General features: G+C 47.6%; 1 protein-coding gene across 1 annotated transcript in view; it reads left to right on the plus strand.

The window, feature by feature from the left end:
* Nucleotides 1-15,544, plus strand: part of LOC130131442 (rho GTPase-activating protein 20-like) — a 72,818-nt gene that overhangs the window by 31,688 nt on the left and 25,586 nt on the right. The window contains exons 5-11 of the mRNA XM_056301119.1: nucleotides 3,176-3,217; nucleotides 6,869-6,953; nucleotides 7,695-7,772; nucleotides 8,459-8,525; nucleotides 9,657-9,851; nucleotides 13,642-13,820; nucleotides 15,272-15,436. Of these exons, the coding sequence (XP_056157094.1) occupies nucleotides 3,176-3,217; nucleotides 6,869-6,953; nucleotides 7,695-7,772; nucleotides 8,459-8,525; nucleotides 9,657-9,851; nucleotides 13,642-13,820; nucleotides 15,272-15,436 (811 nt within the window). The remainder of the gene's footprint in view (nucleotides 1-3,175; nucleotides 3,218-6,868; nucleotides 6,954-7,694; nucleotides 7,773-8,458; nucleotides 8,526-9,656; nucleotides 9,852-13,641; nucleotides 13,821-15,271; nucleotides 15,437-15,544) is intronic.

Genomic DNA, 15,544 nt, shown 5'->3' on the forward strand with positions numbered 1-15,544 from the left:
ACGAGAGACATTCACCTAAGAGGACGGTGTACCTTTAAGGGAAGAGGCGAGGGGTCAGAGGATGCACTTCCGCTTCCGGTTGAGAGTTCAGTGTCGTTGTCGAATGTATGACGTGCTAAGTTGGAGCTAGTAAACTACCTCGACTACGTCTACTCTCACGTCTCCTGTCTCGTTGTTTTCTAACTCCACAAGCTCTTATTTTTGCCCCAAAGAGTGAATAAATGCTATAATGCAATTTAAAATGCAGTTTCTACTGTTTCTACCAAATTGCAACCCCCCTCCCCCAAGATCAGGTGGAGGGGTCCTCAGGGTAGATCAAAAATACGCAGGGGGTCCAGGACCCCAAAAAGGTTGAGAACCACTGCTTTAGTTGACTGGTTAGCCTAGTCGCCCGTGGTGCGGGAGACCCGGGTTCGCGTCCCGGCTGTGGCGGTTCCCGGGTGCCCTCCGAATTCGCTACACAGGTAACAAGGTTTATAGCACAGAAGGGGCCTATCACTTAAGGAGCTTTAAATGAGGTCATCTTTCAGCAGTGAGTATGGTATTATCGTCACAATCATCACCATCACGTTTACTGGCCATGGAGGTTTGCACTACATGGAGTTTGACTCTGGCTTCATGGCGCTCAGTGTACTGAACATAGAATAACAACACTGCAACACAACAGTCTTCAAATATGTAGGTCTATTCCGTTGCCTACCAACACAGGGATCGCAGGTTCGAATCCCCGAGTTACCTCCGGCTTGGTCGGGCGTCCCTACCGACACAATTGGCTGTGTCTGCAGGTGGGAAGCCGGAGGTGGGTATGCGTCTTGGTCGCTGCACTAGCGCCTCCTCTGGTCGATCGGGGCACCTGTTGGGGGGGGGGGGGGGGCTGGGGGGAATAGCGTGATCCTCCCACGTGTTACGTCCCCCTGGGGAAACTCCTCACTGTCAGGTGAAAAGAAGCGGCTGGTGACTCCACGTGTATGGGAGGAGGCATGTGGTAGTCTGCAGCCCTCCCCGGATCAGCAGAGGGGGTGGAGCAGAGACCGGGACGGCTCGGGAGGAGTGGGGTAACTGGCCGGGTACAATTGGGGGGAAATTCCAAATAAATAAAGGACACAGGAATCTGCAGCCAAAACTGCCTGATGTCTTCATTATCTTTCCTCATGACGCGCAGTGGTTGGCAGTCAACTGCTCTTGGGGAGGTGACATTGGGACCGTTATGTCGCTGCTGAGGCCGTTCCCACAGCAACACGTCTACGTGGCTCTGTTAGGTTGTCTTTACCTCTGACATGGTGGGTAAACCGTCACAGCCATGTGTACGGTGGTGGAAAAGTCTGTTCATCCACAACAACACCATTCTTCTGCTATCCTCCACCTGTGCACATTACCAAATGAAGGAGTAAGCTGTTGCTGCCGTCGATGCTGAGACTGTAACACTGGATCTGCTGCTCGTGTTGGACTCCACTTGCTGCCACCAGTGGTTTCTCTTCTAATCACGTGGAAAGCCCGTCACCACATCCGGATGTGGTGACGGGCTTTCCTGCTTTTTGTTTTGGATACATATAGACTCCTTAAGAAGTAAGACTCCATAAGAAGGTGGACGAGTTTAAATACTTGGGGTCAACTGTCCAGAGTAACGGGGAGTGTAGAAGAGAGGTGAAGAAGAAGAGAGTGCAGGCAGGGTGGAGTGGGTGGAGAAGAGTGTCAGGAGTGATGTGTGACAGAAGGGTATCAGCAAGAGTTAAAGGGAAGGTTTACAAGATGGTGGTTAGACCAGCTATGTTATATGGTTTGGAGACAGTGGCACTGATGAAAAGACAGGAGGTGGAGCTGGAGGTGGCAGAGATGAAGATGCTAAGATTTTCATTGGGAGTGATGAAGAAGGACAGGATTAGGAAGGAGTATATTAGAGGGACAGCTCAGGTTGGACGGTTTGGAGACAAAGCAAGAGAGACAAGATGGAGATGGTTTGGACATGTGTGGAGGAGAGATGCTGGGTATACTGGGAGAAGGATGCTGAATATGGAGCTGCCAGGGAAGAGGAGAAGAGGAAGGCCAAAGAGGAGGTTTATGGATGTGGTGAGGGAGGACATGCAGGTGGCTGGTGTGACAGAGGAAGATGCAGAGGACAGGAAGAAATGGAAACGGATGATCCGCTGTGGCGCCCCCTAACGGGAGCAGCCAATAGTAGTAGTAGTAGTAGTAGTAGTAGTAATAGAAGTAGTAGTAGTAGTAATAGTAGTAGTAGTAGTAATAGAAGTAGTAGTAGTAGTAATAGTAGTAGTAGTAGTAGTAATAGTAATGGTAATAGTGATAGTAGTAGTAGTAGTAGCAGTAGTAGTAGTAGTAGTAATAATAATAGTAGTAGTAGTAGCAGTAGTAGTAGTAGTAGTAGTAGTAGTAATAGTAATGGTAATAGTGATAGTAGTAGTAGTAGTAGCAGCAGTAGTAGTAGTAGTAGTAGTAGAAGTAGTAGTAATAGTAGTAGTAGTAGTAATAGCATTAGTAGCAGTAGTAGTAGTAGTAGTAGAAGTAGTAATAGTAGTAGTAGCAGTAGTGGTAGTAGTAGTAGTAGTAGTAGCAGTAGCAGTAGTAGTAGTAGTAATGGTAATAGTGATAGTAGTAGTAGTAGTAGTAGCAGTAGTAGTAGAAGTAGTAGTAATAGTAGTAGTAGTAATAGTAGTAGTAGTAGTAGCAGTAGTAGTAGTAGTAGAAGTAGTAGTAGTAGTAGTAGTAGCAGTAGTAGTAGTAGTAGTAGTAGATTCCATAAGCTTGGGGTCAGAGACGGCTGAGGTGTGCACCAAACCCTAGTCAAACACATTCACACCCATGTGCACACACCCATGTGCACACACACACACACACACACACACACAGACACACACAGACACACACACACACAGACACACACAGACACACACAGACACACACACACACACACACACACACAGACACACACACACAGACACACACACACACACACACACACACAGACACACACACACACACACACACACACACACACACACACACACACACACAGACACACATAGACACACACACACACACACAGACACACACAGACACACATAGACACACACACAAGATGTTGAGGTAGACATGGTGACTGAAGTGGTACAGCCATACTAACGGCAGCTCTGGTGTTGACTGTGTGTGTCCCCTGCAGCTCTGCAGACCAGAAGGACAGCTGGCTCTCCCTCCTCAAAAGGTAACGTCTGCATGTGTCAGAATGTGCTGTTCATCTGTGTAACAACATGGGAGAAACAGAAACACTTTCTTTATTTATAACTCGGAATATCAAGAAGATTTAACAAAGACATGCATGTTAGGTTTAATACTCCTGCCTGTGCCCCTGAGCAAGGCAGGAGGGAGAAATAACTGGAGTTGGTCCCCAGGCGCTGCAGCTGCCCACTGCTCCTACACAACAAGATGTGTTACATGCAGAGGACAAATGGAGTGTAACCAAAAAACAACTGTACAGCTGCGAAGTAAAGTGGCTTTCTCTCTTTTCTAAACACCAGCAGTGATGTTTAGCTGAACGCCACACGGCTCGACTCAGGCCTGACTCAGGCTCAACTCAGGCCCGACTCAGGTTCGACTCAGGTTCGACTCAGGCTCGATTCAGGCCCGACTCAGGCTCGACTCAGGCCCGACCCAGGCCTGACTCAGGCCTGACTCAGGCTCAACTCAGGCTCGACTCAGGTTCGACTCAGGCCTGACTCAGGCCTGACTCAGGCTCAACTCAGGCCTGACTCAGGTTCGACTCAGGCCCGACCCAGGCTCGATTCAGGCCCGACTCAGGTTCGACTCAGGTTCGACTCAGGTTCGACTCAGGGTCGACTCAGACCCGACTCAGGTTCGACTCAGGTTCGACTCAGGGTCGACTCAGACCCGACTCAGGCCTGACTCAGGTTCGACTCAGGGTCGACTCAGACCCGACTCAGGTTCGACTCAGGTTCGACTCAGGCTCGACTCAGGCCCGACTCAGGTTCGACTCAGGCCCGACTATTTCATCCCTGGCGGCACTGCTGTGACACTCATTTGCAGTGCTGTCACGGGCTAGCGTTGCTAGTCCAGCTAGTCAGTCCAGTCCAGTCCAGTCCAGTCAAGGTCATTTGTATAGCCCAAAATCAAAGGCTAGTCCCGAAGGGCTTAGTTAAGGCCTAAAATACACAACAGGTCACACAAATAGTTCACTGGAAACCATTTTGTCCTGCTGGCTGCTGGTGAAAATGTCTGTGGTAATGGTGAGATGTTGACCTCAGGCATACACAAGGTTAGACGAAGGCTTCCACAGGGGTCCAGTCTTGTCTATCTATCTATCTATCTATCTATCTATCTATCTATCTATCTATCTATCTATCTATCTATCTATCTATCTATCTATCTATCTATCTATCTATCTATCTATCTATCTATCTATCTATCTATCTATCTATCATCTAATCTATCTATCTATCTATCTATCTATCTATCTATCTATCTATCTATCTATCTATCTATCTATCTATCTATCTATCTATCTATCTATCTATCTATCTATCTATCTATCTATCTATCTATCTATCATCTAATCTATCTATCTATTTATCTATCTATCTATCTATCTATCTATCTATCTATCTATCTATCTATCTATCTATCTATCTATCTATCTATCTATCTGTCTCTCTGTCTCTCTGTCTCTCTATCATCTAATCTATCTATCTATCTATCTATCTATCTATCTATCTATCTATCTATCTATCTATCTATCTATCTATCTATCTATCTATCTGTCTCTCTGTCTCTCTGTCTCTCTATCTATCTATCTATCTATCTATCTATCTATCTATCTATCTATCTATCTATCTATCTATCTATCTATCTATCTATCTATCTATCTATCTATCTATCTATCTGTCTATCTGTCTATCTATCTGTCTATCTATCTATCTATCTATCTATCTATCTATCTATCTATCTATCTATCTATCTATCTATCTATCTATCTATCTATCTATCTATCTATCTATCTATCTATCTATCTATCTATCTATCTGTCTCTCTGTCTCTCTGTCTCTCTATCTATCTATCTATCTATCTATCTATCTATCTATCTATCTATCTATCTATCTATCTATCTATCTATCTATCTATCTATCTATCTATCTATCTATCTATCTATCTATCTATCTATCTATCTGTCTATCTGTCTATCTATCTGTCTATCTATCTATCTATCTATCTATCTATCTATCTATCTATCTATCTATCTGTCTATCTGTCTATCTATCTATCTGTCTATCTATCTATCTATCTATCTCTCTGTCTATCTATCTATCTATCTATCTATCTATCTATCTATCTATCTATCTATCTATCTATCTATCTATCTATCTATCTATCTATCTATCTATCTATCTATCTATCTATCTATCTATCTATCTATCTATCTATCTATACTTAGCACAGAAAGTAAGGAAATGTGTCTTTGGTAGATGATGTCTTTGTTGTAACAATGCTTCTTGGCAGTAAATCTTATAGCGTTGGAAAGCCTGTTTACTCCCCTTTTAAATGGCGCCACATGTGTAAGGAACCTGCATTGTGGGATGAGCAGCAGAGCTGAGTATGTGGGTTGCACCCATGAGAAATTTGCCAGATCTTCTCTGCCAATGCCAACCAGCTTATCTTGCCGCTGCTATTGAGTCTTGTGTTGAGCTTCTGGTCCCCCAGGTGCTGCTGACCATCAGCTGCCTGGTAGAAGATTTACTGCCAAGAAGCATTGTTACAACAAAGACACACTCTACCAAACACACATTCCCTTACTTTTTGTGCTAAGTTTTTATATATAAATATCTATATATCTATATATCTATATATATATATATATAGATATATCGGGTTTTTTCCCCGAACCTGTCAAAGGTGTTATAAGTGCTCAACTAGTGAGGAGCAGAATATCAACACGGATGCAGGAAACAAGATGGTGATGCCCAACAGTTCAGGCCTGTTCCCTGCGTGGCGCACCCAGCAGCAGCAGCAGCTGCTAAGGTGGTTCAGCAAAGAATCCTACCAGCTGGGAAGACCGCTTGTCCACCGCTTCCCTGGAGTGAGCCGAGCACACTGTCACGAATGGGTTTACACAAGAGTGGAAGACTGTTTGTACAGGGCTCCAAGAAGGACCAGCTCTGCTTCTCCTTCCCTGATAGGAGGGATTAGTAGGGGAGGTGGCGCAGACTTCATGACTTCCCTGCAAAAACACGCAGCATGTCATACCGCTGAACTAGGCGAGTGGAAACCTGTTTAAGGCAGAAATGCTGTACACAGGGGGCATCTGGGTGACATGGCGGTCTATTCCGTTGCCTACCAGCAGGGAGATCGCTGGTTCGAATCCCCGTGTTACCTCCGGCTCGGTCGGGCGTCCCTACAGACACAGTTGGCCGTGTCTGCGGGTGGGAAGCCGGATGTGGGTATGTGTCCTGGTCGCTGCACTAGCGCCTCCTCTGGTTGGTCGGGGGAACTGGGAGGAATATCGTGATCCTCCCACGCGCTGCATCCCCCTGGTGAAACCCCTCACTGTCAGGTGAAAAGAAACAGCTGGTGACTCCACATGTATGGGAGGAGGCATGTGGTAGTCTGCAGCCCTCCCCGGATCAGCAGAGGGGGTGGAGCAGAGACCGGGACGGCTCGGGAGGGCGGAGGTAATTGGCTGGGGACAATTGGGGAGAAAAGGTGGGGGGGGGTACTGCTGTAAGCTGAGGACGTCGTTCAGTGTGGCATGGACATGGACGACGTGCTGGTCACATGGACGCCGCCACATCAGGTGGTGTTGAAGGCCTACTTACATTTTGTTCTCTCCTCCGCTTCTTCTCACCAGCCGAATTAAGGAAGAGAAGGACAAGGATGAGCCCAAGACCATCCCTCTGAGAGTGTACGGGAAAGGCCTTAACACCTCAGCTCTTGTAAGTTCTCCTGCACGTTTTGTGAGTCGTCACAAAGAAGTCTGCGGCCCTCTTGTGTGTGTTGGGTTTCCATGTGAACTTGTTCGTGCTGGCGTCTAGTTCGTGCATATGTGCACTGACGTGTTCTTCTACTCTTGCAGAGCAGAGCTGTAAACATGTTGACTTTACACTCGTTCATACATCCATACATGCACTTTTCTGGTGATTTTACATACAAATATAAAAACATGTGTGATGGCCTGGCGGCCTGTCCAGGGTGTCTCCCCGCCTGCCGCCCAGTGACTGCTGGGATAGGCTCCCCCAGTCCCCACGACCCTGAGAGCAGGATAAGCGGTTCAGATACTGGATGGCTGCATATAAAAACCTGTCCTATTCTGATTACTTCCTACGCATCCCTGGCTATATGAGCCCTCATCATGTAGCAGTAAATGTACTCGTCAACAGTTGTGAATAAAGTCGCCCTCAGCTGTGATTTAATAGGATTTGTAGGTAATGCTGTGTTTCGTAGCTTGAAGGCCCGGCGATTAAATGCGGACTAATTGCAGACCATTATGTACAGCAAAGTAACACAGATATGCTTTAGTCGTTCCCCCATACAGTTCATGCTGAGAGTTATTGATCCTGTTTTATCAGTACGGACTTAGCGTATAAGCTGTCGATGTGCTGCGGCATCGGATACTGTACCCTGACTGTACTGGGTATAAAGGGGTTCTGGTTCTGATCACCTTCTCCAACGTTTAGACCAAGACCGTCCCTGTTAGCAACTCAGATTCAGCCAACGAGGTGGTCCGACTGGCCCTGCAGCAGTTTGGCATCGCAGTGAGCAAGGTTAGTCCATCACGTACCTGCACCAGGCTCACATACGCAGCATGTATGGGTATTGGTAATGAGCAGCAGTTATTACAAACTACACTTTGTCATGACGCCTTTGTCCCTTGGGCCGCACGGTGGCGCAGTGGTTAGCACAGTCGCCTCACAGCAAGAAGGTCCTAGGTTCGAGCCCCGGGGTAGTCCAACCTTGGGGGTCGTCCTCTGTGTGGAGATTACATGTTCTCCCCGTGTCTGTGTGGGTTTCCTCCGGGGGCTCCGGCTTCCTCCCACAGTCCAAAGACATGTAGGTCAGCTGAATCAGCCGTACTACATTGTCCCTAGATACGAACGTGTGTGTAGGCCCTGTGATGGCCTGGCGGCCTGTCCAGGTGTCTCCCCGCCTGCCGCCCAGTGACTGCTGGGATAGGCTCCAGCATCCCCGCCACCCTGAGGGCAGGATGGGCGGTTTGGATAACGGACGTTTGTCCCTTAATATAACTCATAATGCTAACCAAAAAGTTGTGATCTCAGATGGTGATACCACGCCCTTCTGATGACCGACCAGCAAAGTTGTCCAAAAAAGTTCCCACTGCCTCTGGTCGAGCCCGGTAACAAACACAGGAGCAGCACGCTAGAGGGATCTGGGGAAGTGCACTCTGAACTTTCTGAGTATCTAGTTTCTCTGTGTTCCACAGGGCACCGTGAGAGACTACCAGCTGTGGGTCGTCTCCAAGCGGGACAACACTCCCTATCCACTCATCGGTCAGTGAGTCGTGTTCAGTGGTCCAGTAAGGGGTCTGTGATCTGGACCCCTCCTGAGAGGCTTTTACATTTTTGAGGGGGGGGGTGGGGGGGAGGCAAGGTGTGAGGGAGTTGTAGGCTGGAGAACTTACACCAGACGAGCGCGTTAGCGAGAGGCGGGGAACACAGTGAGCCGTTGGGTCAGAATGTGCCCACTCTTTGATAGTTACTGGGGAAACCTGGTCTTCACATCCGGCCTTCCCCCTTTCATAGCTGCTGTTAGCACATCCAAGCACAAACGCTACCAGCGCCCCGGTAGCCCCATGGCTATGGCGCATACCACGTACCCACAATGTCCCTGGTTCGATTCTAGCCAGTGACCTTTGTTTGGGGAGGCACGGTGGCCCAGTGGGTAGCGCGGGCGCCTCACAGCAAGAAGGTCCTGGGTTCGAGCCCCGGGGTAGTCCAACCTTGGGGGTGGTCCCGGGTCGTCCTCTGTGTCTGCGGTGGGTTTCCTCCGGGTGCTCCGGTTTCCTCCCACCATCAAAAAAGACACGCATGTGGGGCGTCCGGGTGGCGTGGCGGTCTATCCCGCTGCCTACCAACACGGGGATCTTTGGTTCGAATCCCCGTGTTACCTCCGGCTTGGTCGGGGGTCCCCACAGACACATTGGCCGTGTCTGCAGGTGGGAAGCCGGATGTGGGTATGTGCCCTAGTCGCTGCACTAGCGCCTCCCCTGGGGGAACTGGTGGGGGGGGGGAATAGCGTCATCCTCCCATGCGCTACATCACCCTGGTGAAATTCCTCAGTGTCGGGTGAAAAGAAGTGGCAGGTGACTCCACGTGTATCGGAGGAGGCGTGTCTGCAGCCCTCCCCGAGTTGGCACAGGGGGTAGAGCAGCGACCGGGACGGCTCGGAAGAGTGGGGTAATTGACCGGGTACAGTTGGTGAGAAAAAGGGGGAAAAATCCACCAAAAAAAAGACATGCATGTTAGGGTTAATACTCCTGGCTGTGCCCCTGAGCAAGGCATGGCAAGACAAACTGGAGTTGGTCCCCGGGCGCTGCACAGCTAGGATGGGTAAATGCAGAGGGGCATTTCCCCACAGGGGTTAATGAAGTGTATAAAAACCGTTTCCTTTCTCTGTCCCAGGTCACGAGTTCCCCTTCAGTATCCAGATGAGTCACGTCAGGGATCGGCTGCCTCAGGCCGGCGGTAATATGGACGCTCTGCTACTCCCAGTTCGGCAGCCAAGCCAGCAGGCAGAGCAGCTGCAGGGGGACAAGCAGTGCCAGTTCATCCTGAAACCCCGGCCCACGGCCACAGCACAACAGGACGTATCCATGGGTGGGTGAATCGTACAACTGTCACGAAACATCAGTATTTTGTATCGGTCACTGTGCAGAGAGTCCCCAGGTTAGAGGTCGCTATCAGCGTGTGGTCATGATTTTATAGTTCAAATGTCCTACATGTGAAGATCACTTGTAGCCTTGTGCAGAGTTCACAACCAAGGCAGGATGTGGTGGCTAGTAAAGAAGCACATGCTTGGGCGTCCACGTAGCGTAGCAGTCTGTTCCATTGCCTGCCAAAATGGAGATCGCCGGTTCGAATCCCCGTGTTGCCTCCGGCTTGGTCGGGCGTCCCAAAAGACACAATTGCCGTGTCTGCGGATGGGAAGCCGGATGTGGGTATGTGTCCCGGTCGCTGCACTAGCGCCTCCTCTGGTTGGTCGGGGCGCCTGTTCGGGGGGGGGATAGCATGATCCTCCCACGCGCTACGTCCCCCTGGTGAAACTCCTCACTGTCAGGTGAAAAGAAGCGGCTGGTATATAATTGGGGAGAAAAATGGGGGAACCCCCCCCCCCCCAAAATCAGCAGTATTTGAATGGTGCTGTTTTCAAACACATGTAGGCATCTTTCTTGTGGGTCAGTTCGATTCTTAGCCGTCGGGGTTCTGGAGTATGATCGCAATATGTTCTTAAAGATCCACTCCAAAGAAAATCGTATTTTCCATTGTATTTTTACAGCTTTGTTATTGTAAAGTTCCCCACAATATTAGAAGTGCTGTTGTGAAAATATTACCCAAAGCCCCCCCGAGAAACTCTCCTCCTGGTTGTCACCATAATTAAACCGTTTCAGAAAACCAATCTGCCATCATCCAACACCCAGACTTGATTTGCCAGTGAAGTATCATCAGTTTGTCAAGGTCCTGGGTTCGAACCCTGGGGTTGTCCAACCTTGGGGGTCCCCGGTCGTCCTCTGTGTGGAGTTTGCATGTTTCCCCTGTGTCTGCGGTGGGTTTTCTCCGGGTGCTCCAGTTTCCCCCACCATCAAAAAGACATGCATGTTGGGGTTAACCCCTCCTGTCTGTGCCCCTGAGCAAGGCATGGCAAGACGAGCTGGAGTTGGTCCCCGGGTGCTGCCCACTGCTCCTAGCTACACAGCTAGGATGGGGTAAATGCAGAGCACAATTCCCCCGCGGGGATTAATAAAGTATATCAAAATCAAAAATCAAAACAGTCATCCACGTTACCTAGCTAGCTAGCTAGCTAGCTAGCTATAAAGAGTCTTACAAATTCAACCTTGCGAGAATTGGCCATGTTCAGAGAGGGGGCGCCAAAACAGCTATAACAAATCAAATAATAACCTGAACCTGAACAAATTACTCTCCTCACATTACTGTTCCATGATGATAATATCTTGCCCTACAAAATGTAAATCACTGACACGGGTATTTGACCCTTTCCAAATCAAGAGGGAATATCCAGCAAGCCTTGTAGGAACACCCTCTAGATCAGTGGTTCTCAACCTTTTTGGGGTCCTGGACCCCCTGCGTATTTTTGATCTACCCTGAGGACCCCTCCACCTGATCTTGGGGGAGGGGGGTTGCAATTTGATAGAAACAGTAGAAACTGCATTTTAAATTGCATTATAGCATTTATTCACTCTTTGGGGCAAAAATAAGAGCTTTCAGTTGTAACTTAGATATAGTTAACAACACAGAATTCTTATGCAGTAACTTTCAGATATATGTAACAACACAGAATATGTATGCAGTAACTTTCAGATATATGTAACAAGACAGAATATGTATGCAGTAACTTTCAGATATATGTAACAAAACAGAATATGTATTCACTAACTTTCAGATATATGTAACAACACAGAATATGTATTCAGTAACTTTCAGATATATGTAACAAAACAGAATATGTATTCAGTAACTTTCAGATATATGTAACAACACAGAATATGTATTCAGTAACTTTCAGATATATGTAACAAAACAGAATATGTATTCAGTAACTTTCAGATATATGTAACAAAACAGAATTCTTATGCAGTAACTTTCAGATATATGTAACAAAACAGAATATGTATTCAGTAACTTTCAGATATATGTAACAAAACAGAATATGTATTCAGTAACTTTCAGATATATGTAACAAAACAGAATATGTATTCAGTAACTTTCAGATATATGTAACAAAACAGAATTCTTATGCAGTAACTTTCAGATATATGTAACAAAACAGAATTCTTATGCAGTAACTTTCAGATATATGTAACAAAACAGAATTCTTATGCAGTAACTTTCAGATATATGTAACAAAACAGAATATGTATTCAGTAACTTTCAGATATATGTAACAAAACAGAATATGTATTCAGTAACTTTCAGATATATGTAACAAAACAGAATATGTATTCAGTAACTTTCAGATATATGTAACAAAACAGAATATGTATTCAGTAACTTTCAGATATATGTAACAAAACAGAATATGTATTCAGTAACTTTCAGATATATGTAACAAAACAGAATATGTATTCAGTAACTTTCAGATATATGTAACAAAACAGAATATGTATTCAGTAACTTTCAGATATATGTAACAAAACAGAATATTTATTCAGTAACTTTCAGATATATGTAACAACACAGAATATGTATTCAGTAACTTTCAGATATATGTAACAAAACAGAATATGTATTCAGTAACTTTCAGATATATGTAACAAAACAGAATATGTATTCAGTAACTTTCAGATATATGTAACAACACAGAATATGTATTCAGTAACTTTCAGATATATGTAACAAAACAGAATATGTATTCAGTAACTTTCAGATATATGTAACAACACAGAATATGTATTCAGTAACTTTCAGATATATGTAACAACACAGAATATGTATTCAGTAACTTTCAGATATATGTAACAAAACAGAATATGTATTCAGTAACTTTCAGATATATGTAACAAAACAGAATATGTATTCAGTAACTTTCAGATATATGTAACAACACAGAATATGTATTCAGTAACTTTCAGATATATGTAACAACACAGAATATGTATTCAGTAACTTTCAGATATATGTAACAACAGAATTTTTATGCAGTAACTTTTAACAATGCAAACGGGAGCGAGATCTCTTATTAAAATACAATAAATTACACTTGTGAAACAGATGTAATTAGAGAAAAAAGTCCTGTTACCCTTTATAGTTTAGGTAGATAAAGGTCTCGGTCACATTTGAGTAAAATAATCCTATTTCTATAAATGTCATAGGATCTTTTTTTTAAAGATATTTTATTTTCACGGACCCCTTGCAATGACACCACGGACCACTAGGGGTCCGCGGACCCCCGGTTGAGAAACACTGGCCTAGGTCACTGCCAACACTTGATAAGAGGGGACCGTGCAAGCGTGAGCTCGGAAACCTGGGGCTAGTGTGACGATCACGGATGACTAGACTCGCTAGCCCTTGGCTAACGGGTCGGACTCTTTAGTCGCCTCGTTAGCAGACTCGCTAGCCCTTGGCTAACGGGTCGGACTCTTTAGTCGCCTCGTTAGCAGACTCGCTAGCCCTTGGCTAACGGGTCGGACTCTTTAGTCGCCTCGTTAGCAGACTCGCTAGCCCTTGGCTAACGGGTCGGACTCTTTAGTCGCCTCGTTAGCAGACTCGCTAGTCCTTGGCTAACGGGTCGGGCTCTTTAGTCGCCTCGTTAGCAGACTCGCTAGCCCTTGGCTAATGTGTTGTGCTTTGTTGCGATGGTCCGTGTTGAATGTGTGACGTGGTGAAACCCATCAAGTATGTGCTGTGACTGAGGACGTTGTCTCCTTTGCAGAGTCGTCCCAGAAGCCCTTTAAAAGGAGGCGCTCCCTCATTAACTGGGCCTTCTGGCGAGGCTCCTCCCCGCAGCTCAACGTGTCCGCCATGTCGCTGGCCTGCCCCGCCCCCGGGTGTCTGTTCGGCAAGCCCCTCGCTGCTGTGTGCCAGGACGACGCTCTTCCCAAGCAGATCATGGTAAGGGCCGTAACTACGTCACCAGGTCTGTGTCGCTGCCAAGCAGCTTTTAGGGTGCAGACGTTGCCTCCCCAAGAACGTCCACGTAGAACAGCTGAGACGAGCCGGACGCGTTCTAGAACAAGGGTCTGGAAGCAAAAGCACGTGGTCCTCTGAGAAGATCCAGTCGCTCTCTCTGTTCCTTTTCCTTCTTTTTATTCAATATGTTCCCCCCCCCAAGTGGGCGCAGTGGCGCAGTGGTTAGCGTGGTCGCCTCACAGCAAGAAAGAAGGTCCTGGGTTCGAGCCCCGGGGTAGTCCAACCTTGGGGGTCGTCCCGGGTCGTCCTCTGTGTGGAGTTTGCATGTTCTCCCCGTGTCTGTGTGGGTTTCCTCCGGGGGCTCCGGTTTCCTCCCACAGTCCAGAGACATGGAGGTCAGGTGACTCGGCCGTACTGACTTGTCCCTAGGTGTGTGTGTGTGTGGGGGGGGGGCAGTGTGATGGTCTGGCGGCCTGTCCAGGGGGTCTCCCCGCCTGCCGCCCAGTGGCTGCTGGGATAGGCTCCAGCATCCCCGTCACCCTGAGAGCAGGATAAGCGGTTTGGATGATGGACGGACTCACGCATGTGTATTCTGTCTTGCTCCTACTGACTTTCATACCTCCACCTCTCCAGTGCATACCTCCACCTCTCCAGGCTCTCCTCCACCTCTCCAGTGCATACCTCCACCTCTCCAGTGCATACCTCCACCTCTCCAGGCTCTCCTCCACTTCTCCAGTGCATACCTCCACCTCTCCGGTGCATACCTCCACCTCTCCGGTGCATACCTCCACCTCTCCAGTGCATACCTCCACCTCTCCAGGCTCTCCTCCACCTCTCCAGTGCATACCTCCACCTCTCCAGTGCATACCTCCACCTCTCCAGGCTCTCCTCCACTTCTCCAGTGCATACCTCCACCTCTCCGGTGCATACCTCCACCTCTCCGGTGCATACCTCCACTTCTCCAGTGCATACCTCCACCTCTCCGGTGCATACCTCCACCTCTCCGGTGCATACCTCCACCTCTCCAGTGCATACCTCCACCTCTGCAGGCTCTCCTCCACCTGCTCCCTACTCTCACTACCGTTACCAGGAAGCCGGTGTAATGACGACGGAGTAGTCATGCTCCCATTACTTACACCAGTTGGTGTAATGGTGTTGCTGCACCATTTTAACTGACATGATTGTTGGGTTTGATTCTGATGAAGGCCCGGGTTCGGGCCGTGGGAGAGACCAGAACATTTATAACGTTTCACAAGCAGAAGGACCAACCAGCTTCCTTTGATATGAGCTGGAGGAATCATACCCACGAACACGCTCAGCTTGTATTGTCTGTATTTTGTTTTTCTTTTCTCTCCATCCTGCACCTCTCTTTCTGTCTCACTCCTTCAATATGTACCCCACCCCACCCCACCCCCACCCCCACCCCGCTCCAGGACATGCTGGTGTTTCTATACCACGAGGGCTCGTGGACGCGAGGCATCTTCCGCCGCTCAGCCGGGGCGCGAGCTGTGAGGGAGCTGCGGGACTCTCTGGACGCTGGAGCGCTGGAACTCCCTCTGACCCGAGACCACGTCTTTATTATCGCTGGGGTCTTTAAGGTGCGTGTGTGTGTGTGTGTGTGTGTGTGTGTGTGTGTGTGTGTGTGTGTGTGTGTGTGTGTGTGTGTGTGTGTGTAACTGTGCCACACATGGTTGTATTTGTATTTG

The sequence above is a fragment of the Lampris incognitus genome, chromosome 21, assembly GCF_029633865.1.
Source record: "Lampris incognitus isolate fLamInc1 chromosome 21, fLamInc1.hap2, whole genome shotgun sequence".
In the NCBI taxonomy this organism is placed as follows: domain Eukaryota; kingdom Metazoa; phylum Chordata; class Actinopteri; order Lampriformes; family Lampridae; genus Lampris; species Lampris incognitus.